The sequence below is a fragment of the Littorina saxatilis genome, linkage group LG7 (assembly GCF_037325665.1).
Source record: "Littorina saxatilis isolate snail1 linkage group LG7, US_GU_Lsax_2.0, whole genome shotgun sequence".
Taxonomy (NCBI): Eukaryota; Metazoa; Mollusca; class Gastropoda; order Littorinimorpha; family Littorinidae; genus Littorina; species Littorina saxatilis.
Window position 1 is genome coordinate 37,176,131 of NC_090251.1, and position 23,276 is coordinate 37,199,406.

A 23,276-nucleotide genomic window follows, 5' to 3' on the forward strand; every position below is an offset into this window, starting at 1 on the left:
GTGCTTTCAGTTATTTGCGGTTCGAAACCTTCATCGAGCTTCGACAGATTGACTGTGCAGAGTTGTGCCCCTTGCCAAGGTCGACGGAAAGCCCATTTTCAAAATAAACGTGGCATGTTTTTCGTGTGGTATCTTCCCTCATCGGGGAGTCTGGTACTAAATATGAACGGTAAGAATGCTCTGAACCCTACACGTATTATATCCCCATCGTTTTATCGTTCACATTTGCCTAACATGTTAATTTGCTGAGCGGGATTTATGTCGTCTGCTAGGCTATTGCACTGAGTCTCATTTCAAAAACAAAAATTGCTCGTCCCATTGCACTGAGTCTGCACACATAAAGCAGGCTGGTAATAAGTCTTATATGTGGTAAGAACGTTCTAAACCCTACACGTTTTCGATTCCGATTGTTCTTGCCTTAAAATAAACGGAAAGCATTCATTTACTGAACAGATGCAGTCGTATTTCAGTGTAGTCTGCTACGTGCTGATCTAGCTGCGACGTTATCGGAATAACACTTGTGTTTTCTGTTAGCTGCTGGGAATTGTATACTAACTCATCATTTGGTAATGTGGATAATAAGGTACATGCCACCAACATGGCATAATTATGAGAGGAATCTTCGCAAGTCGAAACTGAAAAATTAGACACAGCGGGTTCTATTTTTAGATCAGTGCAACTGTGGGCGGCACAGGCGCATGCAATCTGTCAGAAAAAAACCCACTTCTGCTTTAATTGAAAAGCAGGACATTTATGGTCATAATCATTGGTATTGTGGAGAATATAAGCTACATGTCATTAATTAATTCTGAGGATGAGAGTACAGTCTCGCTTTGGCAAAGGGTGTAAGAATACGCTCTGTGGAAAAGTTAGCGCACTCCAGGAGTGCGCTAACAGATTTAAGCGCATCGCCATTAGCCAATCAACTGGTTCACATCAGTCATGTGACACCAGTACTTACTGACAATTATTATTATTATTATTATTATTATTTAAGTTATTGAGACATCCCAGTGCACTAAGGGATTTATAGAGCAAATCGAGAAAATTCATTATTGAACGAAGCGCATAGCGCTGAGTTCAATAATTATTTTTGAGATTTGCTCTATAAATCCCTTAGTGCACTGGGATTGTTTCAATAACGATATTGTCAGTACCGCCAGAGAAAAAAGAAGATTCAAAACGCACATTTTGCAACGCGCATTTGGATAGGCGTAACTGTGTGGTCAGGTTTGTGTCACTGGATCTACTTTTGTGTGGGCTGTCTCAAGTGTGTCGTGCTTTCGTCACACGCAAACTCTTGTTTTAATTTCTGTTGGTAAATTCCAGTGTAGCGTTAAGCTAAAAAGTGATGATCTTTCATAGAGACCTCATTTAAACTCGGAGAAAGGACTGTGCTCTTCGCGATTCCTTCATCGAGCTTCGACAGATTGACTGTGCAGAGTGTTGCCCCTTGAATTGACTCCGGCCAAGGCCACGGTACGCGGTTAGCAGACTCGGATTTTCAAAGTAAATGTGGTATGTTTCTCGTGGTGTATCTTGACTCATCGGGGAGACTGGTACTATTATATATGAACCGTAAGAATGCTGTGAACCCTACACGTATTATGTCCCCATCGTTTGTTTGTTCACATTTGCCCAACATGTTAATTTGCTGCGAGGTTTATGTCGTCTGCTAGGGCGGCTAGGGCAAGCGAACCACGGCACTGCACTGCAGTCTCATTTCAAAAACAACAATTGCTCGTCTGCACGCATGAGGTAGGCTGGTAATAAGTTTTATACATGGTAAGAACGTTCTTAACCCGACACGTTTTCGATTCCGATTGTTGTTGCCTTGAAATAATAATTCGGAAACCATTCATTTACTGAACTGAGGCAGTCGTATTTCAGTGAAATCTAGTCTGCTACCTGTGGCACAGGCACATGGAATCTGTCAGAAAAAACCCACTTCTGCTTTAATTGAGAAGCAGGAAATTTATGGTATTTTGGTATTGTGGAGAATATAAGCTACATGTCATTAATTAATTCTGAGGATGAGAGCACAGTCTCGCTCAGGCAAAGGGCGGAAGAATACGCTCTGTGGAAAAGTTAGCGCACTCCAAGAGTGCGCTAACAGTTTTAGCGCATCGCCATTAGCCAATCAACTGGTTCACATCAGTCATGTGACACCAGTACTTACTGACAATTATTATTATTATGGGTTGGTCGTTGCCCATTTAAGAACCCGGGCAGTTCTGAGAAACCTTTCCTAACTGATGTCAGTGGAAGGACTGTGCCTTTAACTTTCAAAGCAATGGCTCAAGTCAATTACCTAAAACGGCAACAAATCTTCGTTAAAATATACCATTATCCCCGCGTTTACGATCCTGTAAACCACCAAAGATCTCTCCAGGCGTTTAACATGCAATAAGAGCATTCTTCCAATCAGAGATATGCCAAACTAGATGAATACCCGCTTCGCCGGGTACCCGGCTTCGCCTGACCCGGCTTCGCCGGGCGCACCGTACGCGATTGACGCCACACGAAGGAAGGGAGATAAACGCGCAAAACACTGGAGAAGATAAGGAAGAGTTACTGGGAATGGATGTACAGAAAAACCAATATCGGTTCAGCGCTGCGCGCTGAGAGCACGTGTTGAAAATTTTCATCGCGCAGATTGTGTCCGGGGTCTACCTGAATATGCCCACCAAATTTGAAGCAGATCCATCGAGAACTTTGGCCGTGCATCGTGAAGAAAGACAGACAGACAGACAGACAGACAGACAGACAGACAGAAACAAGCCGTATAATTATAGATATAGATATCTACAGCCTGGCTACTTCCTCTTCAGAATGTGATTTTTTTCAGGAATTTATTTTTGCTGATTGACATAGGTGCCAGTTGCCAAATTCATTCGACGAAAAACTGGGATTCCGCATATAATGCAGCCAGGCAGCTGATTTCGGGTATAAGTTCAAGATTCACCATAATCTCGTGTTTTCGAACGTCAATGCCGTTGGAATGGTCGGAATGGTGCAACACCAAATGCACGCCGGGTGGCTACAAATAATTACCGACGAAAGGAATTGCACAGAAAGAAAGACAACGGTGAGTGGGTTAAGCGGAAACCTAGCACCTTTAAAAAGCAGGGGTGGCCAAATCGTCCGACCGATGCCAGGGGAGAAGTAAAAGATCCGCCGGGCTAGTAGAAACCGCTTTGCAACTCGCCCAGCTGGCCGGTGGATATTCTGGTCAAATGCAACACTTTGGGTTGTAATATCGAGTTTTAAAGGCATATAAACACAGCAGATGCAGCAATTGTAGTATGTACCGGGCCGGCGACATCTCTGGCGGGCTAGTAACTTTCTTGAAGTTACTAGCCCGGTTGGCGAATTAAAAGTTTGATATCTGGCCATCCCTGAAAAGGGTTGATACAGATTTTACAAGGGATCTTGTTGGAGGACTATTCCTTCCCGTGTACACGATTCTGGACAACCTCTTGTGATCATAACTGTGACTACCTTTGCTCTCAAAATCATCGACATCATATCCTGACAACCTCTTGTGGTCATGGCTGTCTACGCTCTCGCAATTATTGTCGTCGTTTCCGAAAAAGCTCCTCCCATTTTCATTACTATTTTCGATCTTCGGACGTGCAAGAATAATTGTATGTGATTGTATTTTCGTGATCGTCACTATGATTTGAGGTGTCCTCGCGTTTATCGTTGACGTTGTTGTAGCTTGACGGGCCCAAGTGGTCACTGCTGTCGCTTGGTGGGTTCTCACCAGAACAACTCCATCTAGACACATCCTCGTGAACAATGCTATGTCTAGACGTCATGCTGTCACGGTCATCACTGCATTGAGAAAGCATTGGTTGGTCTTCCATGTTTCTGGACACACTTTCGTGAACAACACTATGTTTCGAAGTCATGCTTTCACGGTCATCACTGCATTGAGGAAGCATTGGTTGGGCTTCCGTGTTTCTGGACAAACTCTCGTTAACAACGCTATGTTTCGAAGTCATGCTTTCGGGATCAACACTGCATTGAGAAAGAATTGGTTGGTCTTCCGTTTTTCTTGACAAACTCTCGTGATCAACATTTTGTCTCGAAGTCATGCTTTCACGATCAACACTGCATTGAGGAAGCATTGGTTGGTCTTCCGTGTTTCTGGACAAACTCTCGTGAACAACACTATGTTTCGAAATCATGCTTTCACGATCATCACTGCATTGAGAAAGCATTGGTTGGTCTTCCATGTTTTTGGACATACTCTCGTTAACAGCGCTATGTCTCGAAGTCATGCTTTCGGGATCTCCACAGCAATGTACACACTTTTCCTGGTCATCAATGTTTCTGGACAAAACTTCGCGAACAGCACTGCGTTTGGACAAGCCGTCTTTTCCCTGCGCTCGACTGACCTCGGCAACAACGGTGAAGATTTTCTCTTGGCCTGAATGCGGCAGCAAGCGATCCTTTTGCTGCATTTCCACGTTGGCGTCACTCTCGACGGCGAACTCTACCCGTGTGGCTGCTTTCATCATGGCGCTCAGCGACAAAGTGACGTCATCTTTCTTTTTGACCAGCATAGACAGCATGCTGGCAGCGCTTGCCAGTGCGAACATGGCGGCTAGAATGCAAAAAGAGAAATGGCAAAGTCATGTAATTTTTGAACAAAAAGGATTGCTGTTTTGGTATTTACAGAAACAGTTGCAAATGAGAAATATGAGGTCAGCGAAATGAATTCAGAATTGAATATAAAAAAATGTTAAAGTTCACTGTAGCACATTCGGTATATAATGCTTAAAAAGAATAACTGTTGCAAATCGATCATGTTTACGCATCCATTCACATTTCGGCAAGAATCAGTTTCCAGAGTTTGTGGAATGAGGGCTTTTGTCTGGAAAGCGCTGATGACTTGGACCATCTTCATTTACTAAACTACTACGCTTTCCTATCCCCCCCCCCTCTTTCCCCGGACACTAACCTCATGGAAGGAAAGGGAAAATAGACACACACATAACACACACACACACACACACACACACACACACACACACACACACACACACACACACACACTCTCTATCTCTCTTTCTCTCTCTGTTTCTGTCTGTATGTCCATATGTGTGTGTGTGTGTGTGTATGTGTGTGTGTGTGTATGTGTGTGTGTGTGTGTGTGTGTGTGAGTGTGTGTGTGTCTGTCTGTCTCTCTTCTGTGTAGATATCATGTATGTCCCAGCACACATTGGTGAATAAAGCACAATGATTTGTCGAATCAGTCAGTCAATCAGCCAGTCAGTCAGTCTACTTCTCTTGTCACCTCCCCCCTCCCCCAATCCCCCCCCCCCCCATACCTCTACCCCACCCCATCCCCACTCTCTCACCTGTAAAATAAAAGACATGGTGAAAGTTGCGGCTGTAGGTGTAGAGGCTGGCAGCCAGCGGCGGCCCGGCCACGTATCCGACCCCCATGGTGAACAGGTAGAGACCCACGCCGTTGGCCACCCGCCACACCCCCAGGAACTCCAGCAAGAGCGGACTGTAAGAGGCCCAGGCCGCGCCCGTGTACACGCCGAAGACGACGGCCAGGACCATTTGAGACACCACGGACCCCACAGTGAAGGGAACGAGCAGCGTAGCCACGGCCGCCATAGCGTGGATGCCGAAGAAGAAGGTGGTGGCGTCGATGTTGTCGTCGTTGGTGGCCCCTCCGGTCAGCAGGCGTGACGGGATGCTGCCCATACCTGCAGGGCGGAGAGGATCAACCGTGAAGGAAGGTATACAGGTGTGGGGTTAGAGGTAAAGGCTAAAACCAACCAATGGGGGGATTCTGGAAATAACTCTTAGACTTTGTCGGACTTTCATTGGCTGGTGAAACAGTGAGGGAATCAATCGCTGGTGACATGTGAACATTGTTATATTTAGTTCATCCATGCATGCTGTCATATCAGGATTTTCGGACTTTCATCGGCGGTCGAAATAGTGAGTCAAACAATCGCTGGTGACATGTGGACTCGAGCGACCATGAGCTTACTTTCGTAAGTATAGGACATCATTATTGTGCAGAGGACACAGCAAATAATGCACATCGGACCTCATCTAGGTCATGGTCGCTTGAGTTCACATATCATCCGCGTGTGTTTGAGTACTGTTAGAAGGGGCACAACTCTACCGCAGCCGATAAACAAGACAGAGTTATTTACGAACATCATCTGCTGCCTTTTGAAAAAATAGAAAATATAAAAATAAAGAAACAGGAAAAACACAAACACACACACACACACACACACACACACACACACACACACACACACACTCACACACACACACACACACACACACACACACACACACACACACTCTCTCTCTCTCTCTCGCTCTCTCTCTCTCTCTCTCTCTCTCTCTCTCTCTCTCTCTCTCTCTCGATTTCTCACACTCATTCGTCAGGGGAAAGCATCCAGAGCAGGCAAAGATGGATCGAAGCTGAACTAGCAGTGTCCCCTCTTTTTTTCAACGGCAAATTAGTTCGTTTTTACGTGCGTTTCAGCTTTAACGTCAGCCGCCCAGTACTTAGTCACATGCTCAAGCCCTTACTCATTTACACAAACTCTTCGATTTCTCATTAAAACTTGTTTCAAAGTAAAACATAAATCAAAACAACATTCCGATTTAACCCCATGTGACGTCAATCGTAACACTAACACACAATAAGAAATTGATCTGAAAAATATTCATTCTTCGCCCAGTATGTGACGTCAGTTCCACGGAGACCTAATTCTGAAACCAGAAACCATTCCTCACCTGTAGCCGACAAGACAAAAGACGCCGTCATAGCGTCGTAGTTGCTGTGTAGGAGGAAATCAGGGAGGTAGAGGTAGTAGCACGCAAGACCGGAAGAGAACCCCAAACCCGTCAGCAGAAAAACAAGGAACCGGAAGTCCGTGATGACGTCACGGTGGGACTTCAAGGACGCCGCCAAGGTCGTGGAGGTTCCCTGATGTCTCCGTTGTTTCCTGGCCAGTCGTAGGTGCTTCTCGTACGGGGAGGGGGGCACCGCCAACCCACAGGCCACAGAGTTTAGCGATATGGCTCCGATCACTAGCATGGCGCCATGAAGACCGAATTTGTCCACCATAAGCTTAGATGGAAAAAAAAAGATTTAAAAATAAAAGAAAGTAAAAAAATGAAGAAAAGAATCAATTCACGGCAAGGATGAAGTGAGCAGAAAAAATCCAAAATGACGATTTCCACCTTGCAAGTACAGAGTACCATCCTCTACTCTCGGGTAAACCGGTCTAGTGAAACACGAGTTTTGGAACTTCCCTCTTACTCATAATCGTAGAAAGTAGGCAGAACTTCAAAATGACGATCTACACCTTGTCAGTACATATTTCCGGTTCCGTGCGAGTCAGTCTAGTTAGAGATAATTTTAGGACCTACCCTCTTACTCATACCCAAAGGAAATGTAGGCAGAACTTCAAAAATGACGATCTACACCTTGTCAGTACAGTCATATTTCCGGTTCCGAGCGAGTCAGTCTAGTTAGAGATGATTTTATGACCTACCCTCTTACTCATACCCAGAGGAAATGTAGGCAGAACTTCAAAATGACGATCTACACCTTGTCAGTACATATTTCCGGTTCCGTGCGAGTCAGTCTAGTTAGAGATGATTTTATGACCTACCCTCTTACTCATACCCAGAGGAAATGTAGGCAGAACTTCAAAATGACGATCTACACCTTGTCAGTACATATTTCCGGTTCCGTGCGAGTCAGTCTAGTTAGAGATGATTTTATGACCTACCCTCTTACTCATACCCAGAGGAAATGTAGGCAGAACTTCAAAATGACGACACCTTGTCAGTACATATTTCCGGTTCCGTGCGAGTCAGTCTAGTTAGAGATGATTTTAGGACCTATCCTCATACTGATACTCTGAGGAAGTAAGAAGAATTGCAGCCACGGGTCCACTTTATATGATGACTCAAGGACGGTATAAATGCCCATCCCCCTGGCATGTAAAATAGCTCGTTCATTCTGCCTTAAGTAAGTGCAGGTGACACCAAAACACGCACATGTCTGGGTAGCGCGACGCTTGTTGTTGCTAGCTTTCCTATAAGATAAAGCGACCCAAATTTCCCAGGAATGGCATAGTAAAGTGATGCCACAACAAAACTGTTACAAAAAAATTATTTAAAAAAGAGAAGAAGCTGAAATGATAGACAAACTTGAAAGACACACGATAGACAAACAGACCGACAGACAGACGGGCGTACAGACAGACGAACACACCTGCAATAACGGCGGATGAATGAAGATACCCAGCCCAGAACCGCACACACATATACCGATGAGAATATTGGCCTGACTGGGAAAGTTGTAGTTGATGGCCACGTAAGATGCAGTCATCGCAAAACCTTGGCCCGTGCCTGTTAAGATCGAAAACAACCTAAACATAACGAACGTTGCAAAACGTTTTAAAGAGAAAGGAGAAAAACGTTGTCAAATAAGAAAGGCAAAAACCTCACGGTATCCTTGTTACAAAGATGTAATCTACACGTACAGATGTGTGTGTGTGTGTGTGTGTGTGTGTGTGTGTGTGTGTGTGTGTGTGTGTGTGTGTGTGTGTGTGTGTGTGTGTGTGTGTGTGTGTCTGTGTCTGTGTCTGTGTCTGTGTGTGGGTGGGTGTGTGTGTGGGTGTGTGTGTATGTGTGTGTGTGTGCGTGCGTGCGTGCGTGCGTGCGTGCGCGCGTGTTGCGTGTGTGTGTGTGTGTGTGTGTGCATGCGTTCGTGCGTGCGTGCGTGCGTGCGTGCGCGCGTGCGCGCGTGTTGCGTGTGTGTGTGTGTGCCTGTGTGCGTGCGTGTTAATGACACCTTTTTCATCAATATGCAAAATCCCCCCCTCCCCGTCCCCCTCACCCGCCCCAATCCCGTTCTGCACAGGAAGCGGCCAAGGTGCTTTTTATATTTAGTCAAGTTTTGACTAATGTTTTAACGTAGAGGGGGGAATCGAGACGAGGGTGTGGTGTATGTGTGTGTGTTATGGAGTGGTATAGCCCGTATTGCGCCAGATGTTATGGTCCTTTATTGGCCTGTTTCTAGACACTCATAAATGTCTCTACACCACTCTATAAATTTAGTATTTGTTTACAGACTTGAATGTAATCTGAATAGTTGTCCGCTACCGTAGCTTACAAGGCACAAGCGCACACGCACTCACACACGCAAAAACCTGGTGTTAAATGGATCTTGACACTGCCAAGACTAATTATTATTAGTTTACAAAGCTTTTTACATCACAAAATCATTTCCGGGCTTCGACCAGTACCCTAGGCCGACAACACCGCAAGAAACTCTACAGTCCAAGACGCAGACACCTTTTGGCTCAAACAAAGCAGCTTAACAGGTAAGACGAATAGGTATTCTACTGTACGTTACCCTACTGCCATCTTTCGGCTTTCAAGATGTTGGTATGGCTGTAAGTCCTTCAGACGACTGACAAGGGTGCACCAGTCCTCACGACACCGCAACCATTGCTTGACGTAGTCCTTGATCCTTCCAGTTCGTCTCGGCGGCTAACTGTAGAACCCTGCCAGCTCTCCATGCCATGGTCATGTCCACAAGCCGCAGTTGACTGGTTCAGTTCAGCCTCCGGCGATGAAAACCCCCCAGTTGGAACACTCAAAAGAGTGTAAAGCCAACATTTAGTACAGTCGCCGGCCTGGCATGAATATGAAAATGGAAGATATCACGTAGACTGATAGGGAAAGTTCGTCAGTCTTCATCCTTCTTCAGTCAGATACCTAAAACAGGAGCCCGTCTGCTAACGTGTTACGAAAAACATGAGTCGAGCTTGGCTCCTTGACGGCGACTGATTTTACAAAGTCGTTCTTGCTATGACATTGCCAGTGAGCTGTCGCCTGCATTACTTGCACGTGAAAAACCTTGTCAGTTACACAAGGTTCAACTGCGGTCAACGCGACGGTATGCAGCCTATAGCCCTTTCCAATGTCTGACCATCGCTATAGTCTAGTCTATTTACAACAATACACATTACCACAGATACGAGTAAACCGCTTCGTAACATCGTGTGTGTCTGTCTGTCTGTCTGTGTGTGTGTGTAGAGCGATTGAGAGTAAACTACTGGACCGATCTTTATGAAATTTGACATGAGAGTTCCTGGGTATGATATCCTCGGAACTATTTTTCTTTTTTTCGATAAATTTCTTTGATGACGTCATATCCGGCTTTTTGTAAAAGTTGAGGCGGCACTGTCACGCCCTCATTTTTCAATCAAATTGATTGAAATTTTGGCCAAGCAATCTTCGACGAAGGCCGGACTTCGGTATTGCATTTCAGTTTGGTGGCTTAAAAATTAATTAATGACTTTGGTCATTAAAAATCTGAAAATTGTAAAAAACAAAATTTATAAAAATATCCAAATTTACGTTCATCTTATTCTTTATCATGTTCTGATTCCAAAAACATATAAATATGTTATATTTGGATTAAAAACAAGCTCTGAAAATTAAAAATATAAAAATTATGATCAAAATAAAATTTCCGAAATCGATTTAAAAACAATTTCATCATATTCCTTGTCGGTTCCTGATTCCAAAAACATATAGATATGATATGTTTGGATTAAAAACACGCTCAGAAAGTTAAAACGAAGAGAGGTACAGTAAAGGGTGCTATGAAGCACAGCGCAATCGCTACCGCGCCAAACAGGCTCGTCACTTTCACTACCTTTTGCATTAGCGGCGGACTACGTTCAGTTTCATTCTGTGAGTTCCACAGCTTGACTAAATGTAGTAATTTCGCCTTACGCGACTTGTTGTTTGTTTGCTTAACGCCCAGCCGACCACGAAGGGCCATATCAGGGCGGTGCTGCTTTGACATTTAACGTGCGCCACACACAAGACAGAAGTCGCAGCACAGGCTTCATGTCTCACCCAGTCACATTATTCTGACACCGGACCAACCAGTCCTAGCACTAACCCCATAATGCCAGACACCAGGCGGAGCAGCCACTAGATTGCCAATTTTAAAGTCTTAGGTATGACCCGGCCGGGGTTCGAACCCACGACCTCCCGATCACGGGGCGGACGCCTTACCACAAGGCCATCGTGCCGGTGGCCAAGGTGCTGCTTTTTCGAATGTGTCCAAGTGGAGGGATGGTTTTACCCAAACTAAAAACCTGTACACATTCAAGCTAGTAAGGATTGTGCCTATAAAGAACGTTCCCCTGTGAGGAAAACAATGGTAAATGGCCTTAAATGTACACTACATTGGGGTGTGCACGTTAAAGATCCCACGATTGACAAAAGGGTCTTTCCTAGGAAAATTGTTTAGGCTTAAGATAACATGTCTGTGTCTTTCGCTTAAGATAAAAATGTTCACCAAATACCCGTGTGACTTGGAATAAGAGGCTCTTGAAAGGTAAATATGCGCCGAAATGGCAGCGATATACTGGCCTAAAAAAATCCATCTCACACGGCATTCTGTAAAGGGCCTAGAGCCATAGGGTTAGGCACTTAAAAATATCCAGTTATTATTATTATTAAGTGTATCGTGGTGATTTTCATGAAATATGTCATTCTCTCATGCTTCTAGTTATAGCAGCTTCAAAATCAGTTTTTAAAAAAATTCTTCATCCAAACACTGTGTGATTGCCCACCTTACATGCGTATTATTGTGATTAAATATTAACAGAACTGTACGCAGATACCTGCTAGTATTAGCGCCGGGTAGAGGTAGGGAAACTGGGTGACGAAGAAGCAGCTGGATGAGCCAACGGCCGCCATTAAACCTGCCACAATGAGGCAAGTCCTCAGGTCGAAACTGTTGATCACTATGCTCGCCAAGGGACCTGGAAAACATCACATTTTAAAATAAGATTTTTTTTTTTAATTTTTAAGAAAGGTCAAGTTAGTGAAACGTTTAATTCAGGAAAAATGAAAAATTCACAACACCTTTGACCTATCGGCCTTTTCACTGGGCAAACAAGGTAGACAAGAGACAAAAAATCGATGTTAAATGATGCTGTGACTGATCTAAAAATTGCTTTGAATGTCTTGTGATTGTTTCGTTTTGTCCTGAATTAAACGTTCCGAAATGTTAACCCTTCTTGTTTGGGGATTCTAGATTTTGAAACGTTACCAGTCTATTTGTTTCGGATTTCATTCTCTTGCGATTGGATTTGTGTTTTTTTTGCGATTATGGTATGGAAATGAATTTGATTTTTGGATGACGTCATTTGCGAATCTTTTTGAGAAATCGTTTTCATTTGTTGCTGCTGTTTTCTTTCCCTACATGATCCGTCCGGACCAAAAACCTTGTTACCCTTCCGGCACTACACACTATTTCACCATTCTGATAATCATCGCTCCACGGCTATCGCCAGTTTCTCTCTGACAGCATGCTAAATTATTGCGCGAATCTATCAAAACAAGAATACAGAGTTATCTCCCATATGTTTTTCGCGAGCACTGATCTAAATTTGAGATCAGTGTTCGCGAGACGAAAATGATTGCAGATTGGCCGACTTCGACAGTGATCTCCGTTCTGTTCTTCACAGTTATGATAAAGACATCGTTCTAAGGTCAAAACAAGTCGAAATTTTGAGACTGCTGTCGGAAGGAGACCGTGATATATGGTTGCATCACTCTCAACTGGTTACAGAAAAAAATCGTCTGCACCGGCGCGCACCGAAGCCAAAGTTGATTATCACGTGACACTTTAGAGTTGTTTGCACAGTATATACATCCGCGAAAGATAGCTCGCTTGAAACTGTCTTACATATCAATTCCTTTGTAATTTAAAAATTACACAACACCATGAAAAATCATTATCGACGATCGCGAATCTGCTTATATCCATAACACATTACGAAAAGATCTAAATATGTAAAAAATCGATTTCCTCTCCAGAGAAGGAAAACCAAGGCATCCTGTCAGGGATAGAATGAGACCCGAAGGGAAGTAACTCATTTGTTACCTGAGTTCAGGATGACTATTTCACCTGCATACAGGTTGGAATAGTCCCTTTGTCTTCAATCAATTGTCAGAGAATAACACTTCAATAATTACGTAGTTATTGAAACAAAGGGTTACATCCAAGTAGCACGTTGTCACGAACCAGCTATAGAGCTGAAGAGCATTGATTTTTTTTATACTATAAAACTAGCGTTTGAAAGAAGAAAGGCACACCAAACAGTCAGAGTTCGACATTAATCGCACACACACACACACACACACACACACACACACACACACACACACACACACACACACACACACACACACACACACACACACACACACTCACATGCACACACATACACACACATACACACACTGACACACACACACACACACATACAAACACACACACACACACATACAAACACACACACACACACATACACATACAAACACACACACACACACACACACACACACACACACACACACACACACACACACACACACACACACACAATGAAGGACACAAACACACCATTCAACGAGAGTTCAGCTTTAACTAACTAGCCTGGACAGTGTCCATTGGTCGTCCTTACCGACCAGGTAAGGCAGACAGGTGTAGACGGAGCCCAGCCAGGCCGTGGTGACCACACTCTGACCGTACGTGTCCAACAGAGCCACGTGCAGCACGCCCGCGTGATAGCTGACGGACACGATGGTCAAATGGCAGAAGAAGCAAGAGACCAGCACTGGCCAGCGGCTGCAGGCACTCTCACGCCGGCCGATGTCCACTTCTTTCGTCATGCTTCTGTGGACGAGAAAACTCTCAGATGAAGACATGAATACAAGCGGTTTAGTATACACCACGCGTGAGTTTATAAACGAACGCACACGGACGTTCGCGCGCTAGCAGAAACATACAGGCAAAATATGTGCGCTCCCATGCTTGCAGAAACGAACGGAGGTACGCACGGACGCACCTCATGCCTGCACCCAAATACACACGTACGCATACACACATACGCACGCACAAACACGCACACACACACACACACACACACACACACACACACACACACACACACACACACACACACACACACACACACACACACACACACGCACAAAACCCATCAAGTCTTGTAAGGCAATATCAACACATTTAGTCAATCTGTCTGCCTAAACATCAACGCTGAGCTAAACTTAGTTTACACGTAGCCGATTGGGCTCTGGCTAACCGTAACCCGTCGACAGCGCTGATCAGGAGACCGATGTCTTTCCACTACGCCACTACGCCCGACACACACATATATATATATAGCTCCTGCAAAGTAGTGTACGAAGCAGGTCTATTTCCAAACTCGGAAGATTATGATATCTTGAACGATAACCTTCAAGGTCCACCTGACATCCCAGTGATAATCCTATTCTGTTTGTACCACTTAGTTCGCAAACAGGTAGGCTAGTGCATTTGCGCTGTGAAAACTCCTTCGTCATCGATATAGTTGTGGCATGTTTGCCTGCACCATCTTATCACTGTATAGTTCATACAAGTCACATATTCTCACTTCTGACATGTATGATTGATTAAGCCTCCACGTTATCGAGTCAGGTTCAAGGGAAGTCACTCGTATCAATGATTTCTAGTTCCGAGTACATATTGAAACACTAGTTACTATACCGAGCAACAAAAGAAACGCGAATTATCTTCAGAAATAAGTTAACTTGACTTTTGAAAATTGCATAGCTAAAACACCTGACATTGAAACGAATCGAAATAAAGGTGAGATGTTCTTATAACACTCTCCTTCCAGGGCCGGACCAAGTTCGTTTGAGGGGGGGAGGGGGTTCCAACTGAAGGCAGGGGTCCAAAGTCCACATTTTTTTTCCTCTGAGAGGTACATTGCATGGCCAGGGGGGGGGGGGGGGGGGGGGGCAACCCAAAACACGCCGGAAAGTCATTATGCGTATGGCCCCCGCTGGCGTTGATGACTGTCTGACATCGGCGCCTCGTGAAGTGGATGCATTAGTTAATACCATTTTCCCGACAAGGACCAAGATTGTGAAAAAGCACAGGTCTGAAAGTTTGGTTGAGGCAAATTATACCCCATACCATCTCGTTTAGTCCACCCTGCGCATTGTGTTCAATGATGCAGCCATCAACATAACGCTCACCCCTTTTTCTCCACACTCTCGCAAGCTCATTAACATGATTGATGCAGCAAGGGTCATCATATCAGGGAACACATTGTTTTGGTTATTGCCACAAGTTCCAGTTAGGTGATTCTGGGCCAACTGCTAGCGCGCCACTTCATGTCTTCGAGGAAGGAAGTGTCCTCTAGCTGACCAGAAGTTTTGGAGGTCTCGCTCGGTCAGTCTTCATCGCGCTGTCTGGTCACTGATCGGACACTGGTGGTTCCCAATGATGTTCCTGGTAGTATCAGTGGCTGTAATGAATCGATATCGAAGACTTTCTTTCTTTATATTTGGTGTTTAACGTCGTTTTCAACCACGAAGGTTATATCGCGACGGGGAAAGGGGGGGGGGGAGATGGGATAGAGCCACTTGTCAATTGTTTCTTGTTCACAAAAGCACTAATCAAAAATTTGCTCCAGGGACTTGCAACGTAGTACAATGTATTACCTTACTGGGAGAATGCAAGTTTCCAGTACAAAGGGCTTAACATTTCTTACATACTGCTTGACTAAAATCTTTACAAAAAATGACTATATTCTCATATTGAAGACGACGTGGCAGGAACTTGCGATCTTCTCTTATTGAGGTAATGCGAATATTCTACCGCGTTGCATAATTGCAGTGCTTCCAATGTCAACAAAACATTGCTGAAGGTGATAGACTGTTGACATGTGCACGAGCACATGCCAGCGCTTCTGGATCATCCCCAGCTTTAAGTCGACCTGGCGTTTTGGTGGTGTCAATCTTGGCATCCTGACTGTTTCAAAAGTGAGACTGGCAGCAAGCGTGCCATGGTCTCTTTTGGTTGCTAATGCATTAGTGAACACATTTCACACATCAGATTTCTCCTGCTCGACTTGCACGTGCTGCGAGCGCGCATTATGTGTTTAATGTGAAACCTGCTTGTCCCGTGTGTTGAAACAGTCGAAGCATCAAAATAATCACACAACAGCTAAGTCAAACATGCCTTCATCATACTTTTGTGGTTTCATAACCCTAACTCTATAATTGTTCGAGATTTTTTCAATCAAACAATGCAGAATTTTTTCGCGTTTCTTTTGTTGCTCGGTAAAATATTATATAACAGTCTTCCTGATGACAGCTGAGTGGAACCTGAAATACTGTTGTACATGATATGCGATTTCTTACCAACCCTTACTCACCACCAGGCAATATTTTGGATTGATCGGTAGAGATATTGTAATGGTTCATATATTACTCTAACGAGTTCTTCTTTCTGGCCTTATAAGCACTTTCTTTCTTTATTTGGTGTTTAACGTCGTTTTCAACCACGAAGGTTATATCGCGACGAGGGAAAGGGGGGAGATGGGATAGGGGAAAGGGGGGAGATGGGATAGAGCCACTTGTTAAGTGTTTCTTGTTCACAAAAGCACTAATCAAAAAATTGCTCCAGGGGCTTGCAACGTAGTACAATATATGACCTTACTGGGAGAATGCAAGTTTCCAGTACAAAGGACTAAACATTTCTTACATACTGCTTGACTAAAATCTTTACAAACATTGACTATATTCTATACAAGAACCACTCAACAAGGGTAAAAGGAGAAACAGAATCCGTTAGTCGCCTCTTACGACATGCGGGGGGCAGAGAAATAAGGATGTGGAAAAGAAGACTTTTGGTAAGTGAAATAAAGGTGATGGATCCAGTCAGGTAGAAATAAGACAAGAAAAGAATTGGAAAACTGCAGGGAATAGTAGGGAGAGTTTTCTTGGAAGGAAATATAGGTGAAAGGACTGGTAAGGCAGAAATAAGACAAAAGAAGAGAAGTAAAGGGGTGGGGTAGCTCTGTGGAAACACTCCCGCCGCGTGAAGGCGACCCCATGGGAGCTCCCTATAAGCACAAATAACTTTTTTGCAAAACACTTCAAAGCAACCAAACTTTTAAAACAACTCAGTTATTATTGTTTTGGTCGTAATGTTACAAACAAAGGGGAAAGATCATTTTGTTTCATATTTTTAGCACAGCCGGCTCTGCAGATCAATCTTTTAAAACCTTCCTTAATAGACGTTTTCCGGAAATACCTCTGGCAGGATTTTGAAGCAGTGTGGTAGAGTAAGAGCCCCTTTCACAAGGACAAGCTTTTCAAAAATGAGGTGAAGCATGTGTGTACCACGCTTCCGATTGGCTTTATCAGGCTACGATCGGGACGAACAACTAACTCTGATTTGCATGTCATGTAGCGTGGGATGAATATGATACCCTATGCACATCAGAGCCACGCTTCACCGCCGATTGATCACTGTCACTAAAAGTGTTCGCTAAGCACTTGTGTTTTCCTAAAATCACGTTAGCTCATGCCAAACCAACGTGACCTCAATCAAAACACTTTGTGAGCAATCACTACTGCCCAGGGATAATTGCCGCAACAAATCCTGAACTGGGATGAACTCGTTGACGCTGATTTTCGAAAGAAAGGGGCATCATAATATTGTGCACAAGCTGCATAACTTACAAATCAGAGATAGTTGTTCGTCCCGATCGCTGAATAAAGCCGATCGGAAGCGTGGCACATGCTTCGCCTCGTTTTCAAAAGCTTGTCCTTGTAAAAGGGGCTCTTACTCTACTACACTGCTTCAAATTCCTGACAGAGGTATTTCCGGAAAACGTCTATTAATATTAAGGAAGGTCTCAAAAGATTGGTCTGCAGAGCCGGCTGTTCTAAAAATAATAATAATAATAACAAGAAGAGCAAACGCTCGATCGAGTCACTTTCGCAGTTCTGAATATTATATGAGGCATCAGATGGACAGGAAGAAATTGCTATTCACAACACAATACAGATGTAAATAATTTGATGTAAAGAATAATCCTATAAAGTTTGAATCAAATCCGATGAATAGTTTCAGAGATATGATATTTCAATTTTTTTCCTTCAAGACATACCTGTGACCTTGAAAAAGGTCAAAGGTCACCAAAGCAGACGTCAAAGTGTAGAGGTCACTGGGAGTCACGTTCACATAAAATTTGAGCCCGGTCACTTTTATAGTTTCCGAGAAAAGCCCAACGTTAAGTTGTGTGTTGCCGAACAGAAAAGGCTAGTTATCTCCCTTGTTTTTCTGATAACGTTCGTAAAAGGCTACAGATGTAAATACTTTGATGTAAAGAATAATCCTACAAAGTTTCAATCACATCCGATGAACTTTGTCAAAGATATAAAATGTCTAATTTTTCCTTTGACGCTGACCTGTGACCTTGAAAAAGGTCAAAGGTCAACGAAACCATCGTTAAAGTGTAGAGGTCATTGGAGGTCACGACTAAACAAAATATGAGCCGGATCGCTTTGATAGTTTCCGAGAAAAGTCCAACGTTAAGGTGGTGTCTACGGACGGCCGGCCGGACGGCCGGCCGGACGGCCGGCCGGACGGCCGGCCGGCCGGACAGACTAACACTGACCGATTACATAGAGTCACTTTTTCTTAAGTGACTCAATAATAATGCAAACTTTTATAGCGCTATTCTAGAAAAATGTCTACTCTTAGCGCTTTACAATACATACATCGACCAAGCATACTATACACGCACAGGCAAAGAAACCGACCAAACATAACCAACAAACTATACATGCACAGGCAAAGAAAGCGACCAAACATACAATACACGCACAGGCAAGATAACGACCAAACATAAACAAACATACTATGACCAAACATAACCAACATACTATACGCGCGCAGGCAAAGAGAACAATCAGCACATGTAATAATTACTGACAACTAATAATGCAGGCATACAATGACAGTCCAATACACAGCCTAAGCACAAGAACCATAGTAGGCTTCTATATAAAAACGTGTCAACGGTACTATTTACACACACACAAACAGTGCTGACACAAAGCGCAGAAAATATATATACACGTTATTTTAGGCACTAGGTAGGGGGTGAGGTGGGGCGGGATGGGGTGGGTGGGGAGATGCTGGGGGGGAAATCACTTGCGCTGAAAGAGGTGTGTTTTGAGATTTGTCTTGAATGTAGTGAGAGAATCTGTGTGTCTGAGATAAGACATAATAAAATGCTCTTTTCCTTTCGTTGTTAACATTGGGATCAAAACAATAATAACTGAGTTGTTTTAAAAGTCTGGTTGCTTTGAAGTGTTTTGCAAAAAAGTTATCTGTGCTTATAAGGTCTATCAGACCGCTGGAAATCCTGACTGAGTTATTTTCAAATATCGTCTATTGAGCCCAAAATTGGTTTCGCAAAAACTTCGCGAAGTATTTTTACCGGAAATTCATTGCCAACGCTTCCTGCATCGAACTTCATAAAGTAGACTTCGCCAAGTCCACTTCGCCAAATGAATATCAGGCTTTACCTCTCGTTTAATACAAAGCACAACTATGTTAGTTTGATAAGCATGAAACATGCGTTTTCCCCTCCATATAACACAACAGATGCGGAACTGAAAGCGTGACATGTTCACTTATGCATTTTATAATCGACGTTGCAGATATAAGAATAAAACAAACATTAAGAACAAAAAGAAAGGTTAGTTTATGGACAGTTTGTTTGCGGGTATACATTTGTTTCGTTGCATTTGATTAATTATCAAGTATCACAGATGTTTTAACATACAGCTTTCTTTCTCTCATTGTCACATTTGCTTAAATGAACATTTTAACAAATGTTTATTTTTTACAATAAAAAAACAATAAAAGTGTGTGTGTGTGTGTGTGTGTGTGTGTGTGTGTGTGTGTGTGTGTGTGTGTGTGTGTGTGTGTGTGTGTGTGTGTGTGTGTGTGTGTGTGTGTGTGTGTGTGTGTTTTCCCAGTTACTCACAACAGAAATATGTGTTTTCTTTTGTTGTTGTGTAGCCATTCAAACAATTGTCCGTTTTAATGATAAGCTCTTTATCCCCTTTTCTGTTCGTGCGTTCTTTCATGCATCGAAAATAAAAGATAGACACAAAAAGAAAGACACTGAAACAGATGTTGCAGTTTATGGATTTGTAAAAAATATAACCGATATGTTTGTAAAAATGCTGCGCACCTGCTTTCATTTCTGCTCACAGAGAATTGCCAAAAAAGGATTCAGACAACTCATACTTCTAAGGTAGGCCACATAAAATAAGCAAAAGAAAAATATTGCGACAAATTTCGCACTCCAATGAAAGCATTAATTCCCGTGTCATTTCCTTCAAACTTTCAATGCAAGTCAAGGCCGTCCACTTGACTATCTGGTGGACCCTTCGGATTCAGGAGTTCTTCTACATGCATCCCAGTTCGTGTATTTTAGACCTAATCTTTCAACGGGTATGCGCGCGCGTGCGTGCGTGCGTGCGTGCGTGTGTGTACGTACGTGCGTGCGTGCACGGTGCGTGCGTGCGTGCGTGCGTGCGTGCGTGCGTGCGTGCGTGCGTGCGTGCGTGCGTGTGTGTGTGTGTGTGGGTGCAAGAAGTAGTCAAGGAGCGTCGCCTGACGAAAAGACGGGAGCGCCATCGATGACGCAGTCCCCTAGTAACGTTTATCGCGTACACAAACAAGGGAAGTAACTCAGTGGAAATAACACAAACTAACCATCACAAAGGCAGCCCTTTCTTTTCTGATTCACGACATTTAGTTAAGCTTTTCAAACACTTTCTTTTACAAAGTGAAAGCAGTCCTGTGCGGAAGCATTATTTGTAATGCAGAATCATGGTAAAACTTTGGAAGCGATCTGAGGGCCTTTCTCCTTAGGTATTATCTCTTTTAGATACATAATTGTGGATCTGTGGTGACACAAATCCATTAATGCAGCGTTACCCCCTTTCCAGGCCTCCAAAAATCTGAGATAATCGGGTCCTAAAAAGTGAGAAATCTTAAAATGGAGCTCAATTTACAGAGGCTGTGAAACGAAAATCTAAGAAAGCAAGATCTTAAAAGCGGAATTGTCTTAAATTAGAGAGGGTGGGGGAAGGAGTTAAGATGAGGATTCCACTGTTCACTTGTATATCTGTATATCGGGCGGGGATATAGCTCAGTTGGTAGCGCGCTGGATTTGTATTCAGTTGGCCGCTGTCAGCGTGAGTTCGATCCCAGGTTCGGCGGAAATTTATTTCACAGAGTCAACTTTGTGTGCAGACTCTCTTCGGTGTCCGAACCTCCCCCCGTGTACACTACATTGGGTGTGCACGTTAAAGATCCCACGATTGACAAAAGGGTCTTTCCTGGCAAAATTGCTTAGGCACAGTTAATAATTGTCTACCTATACCCGTGTGACTTGGAATAATAGGCCGTGAAAGGTAAATATGCGCCGAAATGGCTGCAATCTACTGGCCGTATAAAACTTCATCTCACACGGCATCACTGCAGAGCGCCTAGAACTGTACCCACGGAATATGCGCGATATAAGACTCATTGATTGATTGATCTGTATGCAACACACACAAAATACTGATAGATGGCTTACCAGGTTTGACGTGCTAAATCGAGGGCGAGACAAAATGCTCGTGTGTTTCCTCCTCCTGCTCTGTCTCTTTTCCAAGCAGCTGTAACATAAAATAATCACACTGTCAAATCCCCGGGGTTTTAAGACTGCAGGCAATTGCAACAGCTACTAGCACACGCACGCACGCAAGAACGCACGCAGGAACACACACACACACACACACACACACACACACACACACACCTATGCTCTATTCATGTGCACAGTCACACAGCTGTTGGCAGTGTTTACAACAAAAATTAATATATTAATTTCCAGTAAATAGAACATGTTTTCGGTTGTTTTTTATTTTATGAAAAGATTGTGCAAAACCGCACGTAATAGCTCACGAGCAATAACGTTGCATTCGTGGAGCAACACGACACCAACTCAATTTAATTCCATGTATGTGTTAAATTAAAGGCGCACTCCTTTCAGTGTAAACAGCTCTCAGATCTGGGTTTTACATGAAATAAGACCAGCTTTCTATTAAATCACGTACCAAAAATCAGCACCCTGACCGCTAAATGTGGTGGTCTGGAATTTTTTTATGAATAAATTTATTCAAATGCCTCTAGTGGCTTATAATTCGGCAACAACAACAAATCCCACTTTGCACAGTACTCGTATCTGGAGAGTATCTGTTGAAACTAAGTACACAGGTGAACAAGTTTGTTTTTACTCAGTAGGTTAACTTATGTGTCTTCAGAAGAAAAAAACGCGGTCGGTTAACAAGAGCACGGTTCACCGGCTCCACAGAAATGAAAAAAGTTGTAAGCTTCTACCGCTGTTCGCTTTAGAATGCTGGGGAACCGCAGCTGCTCGGGCCTTTAGAGAGTTTGTATGTCATAGAGATCACTCACGATCCACCAAAGTAAGTTCTATTTTATGAACCTCCATCATTCACAGTGTTACTGTATTTTGGGAGTTTGCTTTTTTTTCGCATGTAAGATTGGAACACTTGTGTGTGAGTTGTCAATATTCATGAATGACAAATCAAAAGCACAACAAGAAAAATGTTCATTCAAAATGAACAGCGTCGATGCAATGTCCACCAAAGATTTATTTTGGGAAGTGTTAAAAGGTTAGGGTCAAAAGTCAATGAATTGCATGTTGTGCTGGATATATAAATTGTTTATTTCAGTCAATGCTTGCTATGAATTGATCAAACAGCCACAAGAAAAAACAAGTCGCGTAAGGCGAAATTACTACATTTAGTCAAGCTGTGGAACTCACAGAATGAAACTGAACGTAGTCCGCCGCTAGTGCAAAAGGCAGTGAAAGTGACGAGCCTGTTTGGCGCGGTAACGGTTGCGCTGTGCTTCATAGCACGCTTTACTGTACCTCTCTTCGTTTTAACTTTCTGAGCGTCGTGTTTTTAATCCAAACATATCATATCTATATGTTTTTGGAATCAGGAACCGACAAGGAATAAGATGAAATAGTTTTTAAAACGATTTCGGAAAGTTAATTTTGATCATAATTTTTATATTTTTAATTTTCAGAGCTTGTTTTTAATCCAAATATAACATATTTATATGTTTTTGGAATCAGAAAAGGATGAAGAATAAGATGAACGTAAATTTGGATCGTTTTATAATTTATTTATTTTTTTACAATTTTCAGATTTTTAATGACCAAAGTCATTAATTAATTTTTAAGCCACCAAACTGAAATGCAATACGG

At 43.2% G+C, this 23,276-nt stretch overlaps 1 protein-coding gene across 1 annotated transcript in view; it reads right to left on the bottom strand.

Moving 5' to 3' along the window:
• Positions 1–1,922: 1,922 nt before the first annotated feature.
• Positions 1,923–23,276, bottom strand: part of LOC138971348 (monocarboxylate transporter 13-like) — a 23,992-nt gene continuing 2,638 nt past the window's right edge. The window contains exons 2-8 of the mRNA XM_070344069.1: positions 21,573–21,651; positions 13,569–13,780; positions 11,718–11,858; positions 8,279–8,415; positions 6,787–7,123; positions 5,370–5,729; positions 1,923–4,612 (exon numbers count right to left, since the gene is read on the bottom strand). Of these exons, the coding sequence (XP_070200170.1) occupies positions 3,615–4,612; positions 5,370–5,729; positions 6,787–7,123; positions 8,279–8,415; positions 11,718–11,858; positions 13,569–13,776 (2,181 nt within the window). The 5' untranslated portion in view covers positions 13,777–13,780; positions 21,573–21,651 and the 3' untranslated portion in view covers positions 1,923–3,614. The remainder of the gene's footprint in view (positions 4,613–5,369; positions 5,730–6,786; positions 7,124–8,278; positions 8,416–11,717; positions 11,859–13,568; positions 13,781–21,572; positions 21,652–23,276) is intronic.